The sequence below is a fragment of the Hylobates moloch genome, unplaced genomic scaffold (genome assembly GCF_009828535.3).
Source record: "Hylobates moloch isolate HMO894 unplaced genomic scaffold, HMol_V3 SCAFFOLD_20, whole genome shotgun sequence".
Taxonomy (NCBI): Eukaryota; Metazoa; Chordata; class Mammalia; order Primates; family Hylobatidae; genus Hylobates; species Hylobates moloch.
In genome coordinates this window covers 41385056-41392542 of record NW_026652295.1, presented here as the reverse complement: position 1 = coordinate 41392542, position 7487 = coordinate 41385056, and the positions used below count along the sequence as shown (strand labels likewise).

The 7487-nt window shown below is 50.4% G+C and overlaps 1 protein-coding gene across 1 annotated transcript; it reads right to left on the bottom strand.

Moving 5' to 3' along the window:
• On the bottom strand, positions 1 to 7292 carry RRP36 (ribosomal RNA processing 36). The gene is made up of 7 exons (XM_032141675.2): positions 7121 to 7292; positions 4294 to 4441; positions 4097 to 4163; positions 3285 to 3389; positions 2216 to 2290; positions 2001 to 2118; positions 1 to 514 (listed from the first exon to the last, which is right to left on the bottom strand). Exons 1-7 carry the CDS (start codon positions 7218 to 7220, stop codon positions 378 to 380), a joined length of 750 nt encoding a protein of 249 aa, XP_031997566.1. The 5' UTR covers positions 7221 to 7292; the 3' UTR covers positions 1 to 377.
• Between the last annotated feature and the right edge of the window lie 195 nt (positions 7293 to 7487).

Below are 7487 nucleotides of genomic sequence, written 5' to 3'. Positions count from 1 at the left end.
AAGATGAGTAAAGAAGAATGTTTATGAAGTGGCTCCTACATAATGTCCGAGCCCTGGGAGTCATGAACAGACTCCATGGTCTTCACTGGCCCCTCTTCTTCGGTATCAGAATCCCTGGTTTAAGTCAAGGATGAGAAAAGAACATGAGGATACAATGAACCAGATTCAAGCTGAGGCTGTGTGGCATGGCAGAAAGCTGAACTATTCTTCTTGTGTAGCCCTAGGGATAGTCCAAGAGCCCTCTAGTCTTCTCTGAGGCAATGAGATTCAAGGGCAGCTGTGATCCTTGCCCTTGAATGGAAACCAGCCGTGGCCAAATCTGTCCTCACAGATCCATGTCTCCCTGGGGCAGTGGCAGAGCAGAGGATAGTTCCTTATTACTCTTTGCTCAAAGGGAGATGTCTCCTGTCCTTGCCTGCATTTCGTCGCCTCTTTCGACTCAAGAAGTTCTCCAATTTCTTGCTGCGTTTCAGCTCCTTGAACTTCTCAGCTAGTGCCAACTGGCGCTGCTCAGCTAAATGACAGGGAGAATGAAAGTTGGTGAACAAAGAAGGAAGCCCCTATTCTTTCCCAAACCAGGTCAGTAACTCCAAGCCATTATGCTGGATACATGAGTTCTTTAAAGCTCACTGGTGCCTCTTTATCTCTTTTCTGAGATGGAGTCCTGCTCTGTCACCCAGGCTGGAGTGCAGTGACGCGATCTCGGCTCACTGCAACCTCCGTCTTCTGGGTTCAAGTGATTCTCCTGCCTCAGCCTCCGGAGTAGCTGGGATTACAGGCGCGCGCCACCACACCCGGCTAATTTTTTTGTATTTTTAGTAGAGACAGGGTTACGCCATGTTGGCCAGGCTGGTCTCGAACTCCTGACCTCAGGTGATCTGCCCTCCTCAGCCTCCCAAAGTGCTGTGATTACAGGCGTGAGCCACTGCGCCTGGCCAACGGGTGACTTTTTTTTTTTTTTTTTTGAGATGGAGTCTCGCTGTCACCCAGGCTGAAGTGCAGCACGATTTCAGCTCACTGCAACCTCCGCCTCCCAGGTTCAAGCGATTCTCCTGTCTCAGCCTCCTGAGTAGCTAGGATTACAGATGCACGGCACCACACCCAGCTAATTCTTGTATTTTTAGTAGAGATGGGGTTTCACCATGTTTGCCAGGCTGGTCTTGAACTCCTGACCTCGTGATCTGCCCTCCTCGGCCTCCCAAAGTGCTGGGATTACAGGTGTGAGGCACTGCGCCCGGCCCAACTGGTGACTTTTTTTTTTCTTTTTTTCTCCTGTGAGACAGAGTCTCACCCTGTTGCCCAGGCTGGAGTACAATGGTGCAATCTAGGCTTTCTGCAACCTCCGCCTCCCAGGCTCAAGTGATCCTCCTGCCTCAGCCTCCTGAGTAGCTGGATTACAGGTGCACACCACTACGCCCAGCTAATTTTTTAATATCTTTAGTAGAGACGGGGTTTCACCATGTTGGCCCCCAGGCTGGTCTCGAACTCCTGACCTCGTGACCCTCTACATTGGCCTCCCATAGTGCTGGGATTATAGGCATGAGCCACCGTGCCCAGCCCAGCTGATGATTTTTTATATGATCTAAATCCTACTTAATTCAACCAACTATGAACACCTATGTGCCTGGCCCAGCATATGTGTGTGTGTGTGTGTGTGTGTGTGTGTGTGTGTGTGTGTGTAGACCAAGAAATAAAACTGACTCTGTGTGTGTGTGTGTGTGTGTAGTGTAGACCAAGAGATAAAACTCACTGGGGGGGAGGGTTGGGAAGTGGGGAGTGTAGACCAAGAGATAAAGGTGACAATCCCTGCCATGATCTAATTAGGGATACAAGACTGGTTGCAAACAACAACTCCCTACTATTTCTACTTTCCTCCAAGTTACCAGGGGATCCAACCTTCATACCTTCCTTAAAGGGAATCAGGGACACCCCAACACAATAATCTACCACCATGGCCCCTGCACCCCTGTCCCTGTTAGTAACAGTTGTGTCCAACTCACATTTCTTCAGGAAGTATGGCCGATGGCCCTGCTGGGCCTGAGCCCGACGTTCTTGCTTCAGGGCCAGGTGCAGCTCCTGCTGTTGCTTTCGTTCCTGCTGTGCCATTTCTTGCTGCTCCTGAGGAGCAAAGATGAGATGGGTGAATAGGAGGGACTGTGAATATCTCCCCACCTTTAACTGCTTTCATTACCCACCACAATTATTACCCACTCACCATTCGCTGAAGCAGTTGCTGCAGTTTCTCATGCTCCTCTCCTGAACGGTGCTTCTTCAACTGTTTTTTCACAAGCTCCACATTGGAAAATGAGTATCATGGTTAGCATTCTGCAAATGTTAGCTGAAATTTTATGTAAAGCATTATCCTAAGCAGTTCACACACACACACACACACACACACACACATATTTTTTTTGAGACGGAGTCTTGCTCTGTCACCAGGCTGGAGTGCAGTGGTGTGATCTCAGCTCACTGCAACCTCCGCCTCCTGGGTTCAAGCAATTCCCCTGCCTCAGCCTCCCAAGTAGCTGGGACTACAGGCACATGCCACCACGCCCGGCTAATTTGTTTTTTGTATTTCAGTAGAGATTAAATTTCACCACGTTGGCCAGGATGGTCTCAATCTCCTGACCTCGTGATCTGCCTGCCTCGGCCTCCCAAAGTGGTGGGATGACAGGCGTGAGCCACCACACCCGGCCAGAAGTTCACATATATTAACTTGATAACACCAAGACAGTAACTATTTGTTTGTTTGTTTGTAGACAGTCTTGCCCTGCCGCCCAGGTTGGAGTGCAGTGACGCGATCTTGCCTCACTGCAACCTTTGTCTCCAGAGCACCAGCGATTCCCATGCCTCAGCCTCTTGAGTAGCTGGGACTATAGGCGTGCAACACCACACTTGGCTAATTTTTCTGTTTTTAGTAGAGATGGGGTTTCACCATGTTAGCCAGGCTGGTCTTGAACTGCTGGCCTCAAATCATCTGCTCACCTCAGTCTTCCCAAGTGCTGGGATTACTTACAGGTGTGAGCCACCACATCTCGCCTCCAAGACAGTAATTATTATTATTATTTTTTTTATGATTAGAAAACTAAAGCATAGAGAGATTAAGTAACATGCCAGTAGTCACACAGCTAGTAAACTGATGAGCCAGGATTTGAATATGAACTGAATTTGAGAGTTAAGTCTGCCCACCACTATACTTCCCGCTCCCCCTGCCCAACTCTCTAACCTGTGCCCTCATTTTCCACCCCACAAAATTCCCTGGAAACCAGTCTCAAGCTGTATACCTCTTTCTCTTTCGCTCGGATGTCATTCAAGAATTGGTATGTTTTGTCAAACACCTCAGGATTATATTCCCCTGACAGATCATCAAAGCGAGGGTCCCGGGCTACCTTTGGAGAGAAGAGAGAGAATATAAAACACAACTGTTCGATCTCCTTTCACTGAGAAAAAGTGCTTCCTGTCTTTTCCTCACCTTTCTGTTTTTTTGCTTTTTGAGACACAGTCTCGCTGTCGCCCAGCCTGGAGTGCAGTGGCGCAATCTCGGCTCACTGCAAGCTCTGCCTCCCGGGTTCACACCATTCTCCTGCCTCAGCCTCCTGAGTACCTGGGACTACAGGCACCCACCACCACGCCCGGCTAATTTTTTTTGTCTTTTTAGTAGAGACGGGGTTTCACTGTGTTAGCTAGGATGGCCTCAATCTCCTGACCTCGTGATTCACCCACCTTGGCCTTCCAAAGTGCTGGGATTACAGACGTGAGCCACCGCGCCTGGCCTCTTTTTTTTTTTTTTTTTTTTTTTTTTTTGAGACAGAGTCTCACTCTGTCCTCCAGGCTGTAGGGCAGTGATCCTGACTCACTGCAACCACCTCCACCTCCCAGGTTCAAGCGATTCTTGTGCCTCAGCTTTCCAAGCAGCTGGGACTACAGGCGCACACCACCATGCCCAGCTAAGTTTTGTATTTTTAGTACAGACAGGGTTTCACCATGTTGACCATGCTGGTCTTGGAACTCCTGACCTCGGGTGATCTGCCCACCTCGGCCTCCCAAAGTGCTGGGATTACAGGTGTGAGCCACAATGCCTGGCCTTCTTCCTTACCTTTTTACTGATGGGAACAACCTGACGTAAAAATGGTACTCGGATCTTGGCTGACATTTCCAGAGGCCTATGGAGAAATTAAAGGCCAAGTCAAGAGGACTCCAGTGTTGGTTAAAGGCTTCCCACCTGTCACCCAAGACAACATACCTATTCAAGGTCCCAGTTATCTTCCAACTTCTAGGGCAAGCCTTGCTTACCTGTGCTTATCTGCAACACATGCATTTTGGATAGGTGGTCTAGAACCTTGTTCCTTAGGGCTGTTTCCAGCTACTAATTGTTTGTATGTCTTAGTCCCCACTTGGCTCTGCAATTCCAACAGCTCCTCAAATGACATGTTAGATGTGCCTGTGGAAGTGGGGAGGGACATACAATTCAGCTCAGCATGTCCCACTGTAGAAAAGACATCTTCCCATCCCCATTCCTTAACTAGCTAATCCTTTCTAATACTCCATCAGACCAATCATTATTACAAGTCCTAGGCAGTAGAGGCTGTGATAGTGTTAAACTGACACCTAACTCTCCAACTATTTCAGCAACCTGGGGCCTCATCTTGCTAAGGAAGGTGTATACGTAAGGTCAAAGGTGGACCAAACCAGAGTCCCTTCTTTTTCTCTTTTAGTCATTCTTTTACTCTCTTTTACTCATCCACAGGTTTCCCCACAAGGGCCTCTGCCTCCCTTGCTCAGTTACCATTGCCAGTGTCCTGGTCCATATGCTCAGCATCTCTCACGTCAATCAATGCCCTAGCCTCCTAGTCTCCCAACCGCCTGTCTCACTCCTCTCAAAGCTACGCACCTCAATTCAGCCTGAGAGAGGCATCGAAAATAAAATCAGATCTTATCACTCCCACACATAAACTTCAGATCATGTTACTCCTACAGGTAAAAGTCCCCAATGGCTTCCATCTCGCTCACAGTAAAAGCCATGTACCTTAATAATGGCCTGCAAGCCCCCAAGTGACCTGGCCCCTGTCATATCTCTAATCTACTCATCTCCCTCTCACTCCTCTCAATGTGTCTCCTAGCAGCATATTCCCACCTCAGTTCTTCTGCACATGTTGACTCTGCTTGGTACACTTCCCCCAGAAGCTGTACATAGGTACAGATCCTCCCTCAGTTCCTTCAAGCCTTTATTCAAATCACCTTCCCAAAGAGGTCTTCTTTAAGTTATTTAAAATTGCAACCCCTCGTCCAGGTGTGGTGGCTCACGCCTGTAATCCCAGCACTTTGGGAGGCCGAGGGGGATCAATCACCTGAGGTCAGGAGTTCAAGACCAGCCTGGTCAACATGGTGAAACCCTGTCTCTACAAAAATACAAAAACTAGCTGGGCATGATGGCAGGTGCCTGTAATCCCAGCTACTCGGGAGGCTGAGGCGGGAGAAGAGCTTGAACCTGGGAGGCGGAGGATGCAGTGAGCTGAGATCACGTCACTGCACTCCAGCCTGGGCGACAGAGCGAGACTCCATCTCGGAAAAAAAAAAAAAAATGCAACCTCTCCTAAGCTTTATTTTTTTTCCATATCCTCTATCACCTTAAAAAGAATTGAGCTATAATTCATATTCCACAAAATCCAGTTCTCTAAAGTCTACAATTCAGTGTTTTATTGCCTTTTAACGTAATAATTTACTTGTCTGCCTTAAATTTTACTTATTTGAGCTGAACTCGCTCTGTCACCAGGCTGGAGTGCAGTGGCGCGACCTCGGCTCACTGCAACCTCCACCTCCCAGGTTCAAGCGATTCTCCTGCCTCAGCCTCCCGAGTAGCTGGGACTAAGGCACGCGCCACCAAGCCCAGCTGATTATTGCATTTTTAATAAAGACGGGTTTCACCATGTTGGCCCAGATGGTCTTGATCTCCTGACCTTGTGATCAGCCTGCCTCGGCCTCCCAAAGTGCTGGAATTACAGGCATGAGCCACACCTGGCCTTAAATTTTATTTATTTTGAAAAAAGGTCTTGCTCTGTTGCCCAGGCTGAAGTGCAGTGGCCTAATCACTGCTCACTGCAGCCTCGACCTCCTGGGCTCAAACTATCCTCATGCCTCAGCCTCCTCAGTGGCTGGTCATACAGACGTGGGCCCACCACTGTGGCTAAATTTTTTTATTTTTAGTAGAAAAGCGGGTCTCATTATGTTTCCCAGGCTGGTCTTGAACTCCTGGGCTCAAGCGATTCTCCTGCTTCAGTCTCCCCTGGTGCTGGGATTACAGGTGTGATCCACCACACCCGGCCAGGATAGGAGTGTTTGACTATTTTATTCACAACTGTATCTCCAGCAGCTAGAACTGTGCCTTAACAAAAAGCCTGCAGCATTTGCTGGGCACAGTAATCCTGTAATCCTTGGGTGGCTGAGGCGGGTGGATCACTTGAGCCCAGGAACTGGAGACCAGCACTGGCACCTGGTAACATGATGAGACCTGGCTGGGCGAGGTGGCTCACGCCTGTCATCGCAGCACTTTGGGAGGCCAAGGCGGGCGGATCACGAGGTCAGGAGATAGAGACCATCCTGGCTAACACGGTGAAACCCCATCTCTACTAAAAATACAAAAAATTAGCCGGGCGTGGTGGCGGGCGCCTGTAGTCCCAGCTACTCGGGAGGCTGAGGCAGGAGAACGGCGTGAACCGGGAGGCGGAGCTTGCCGACATCGCGCCACTGCACTCCAGCCTTGGCGACACAGCGAGACTCCGTCCCCAAAAAAAAAAATTAAAAAAACAAAGTCTACGGAATCTGCTGAATTCTGACCTACTAAGCCTTCAGCAGCCATGCATGCCTTTTCCTGCTTCCATGCTATTGCACATACGTTCCCCATTGCCGAAAACCCTCATCCTGCCGTGAATAAACTTCTCAGGATGTCTTAATCCCGGAAGCATCTCCTCTCACCCCCACTTTCCATTGCACTGGGGGCGCCCCTAGTGTAGCGTCTGCCTCTTAGAAAACTTGGCAGTCTTACCGGCAGTCTCTGCAGGCTCAGGGCCCCGCCTGGGAAATCTCCTTCCCCTCCCCAGCCCGCCCTGCCCCATGCCCTCACCCCTCAATAGGTCGCGGGCCGCGGCCGCGGGCTCCAGGCCCCCGCCGTCCTCCTCGCGGTCCCGGGCCCCGGCCCCGGCGCGGCAGTTAGCTCCCGGCATTAGCTGGCAGTAGCGTTCGGAAGACGAATGGCGCCGCTTCCGCTCACGGCAGCCCCTGCCCCGCCTCTTCCGGCGTTCCCCGTCTCAACGTGGTGACGAATGGGCAGAAAACTGTGCGGCCGGGGGCCAGGGAGCCGGGCCCAAAGGATAGCCCGCTCTGGAGAGATTGTCGCAACCTTCTGCCCGAGTCGCAGGGCGCTGGCTTCCACGCCCGAGAAGCTTGGGCCAGGCCTTAGTGGCATTTGGTTTCCTAATACCCTTGGCTGA

What these genes read in the sequence shown, in the direction of transcription:
- RRP36 (XM_032141675.2), bottom strand. Translation starts at nt 7,220, where the DNA reads ATGCCGGGAGCTAACTGCCGCGCCGGGGCCGGGGCCCGGGACCGCGAG. An exon ending in TTGTTCCCATCAGTAAAAAG is followed by an intron (nt 3,390 to 4,096) that starts GTAAGGAAGAAG and finishes TTCTCTCCAAAG; the next exon opens with GTAGCCCGGGACCCTCGCTT. An exon ending in TCCGAGCGAAAGAGAAAGAG is followed by an intron (nt 2,291 to 3,284) that starts GTATACAGCTTG and finishes TCCAATGTGGAG; the next exon opens with CTTGTGAAAAAACAGTTGAA.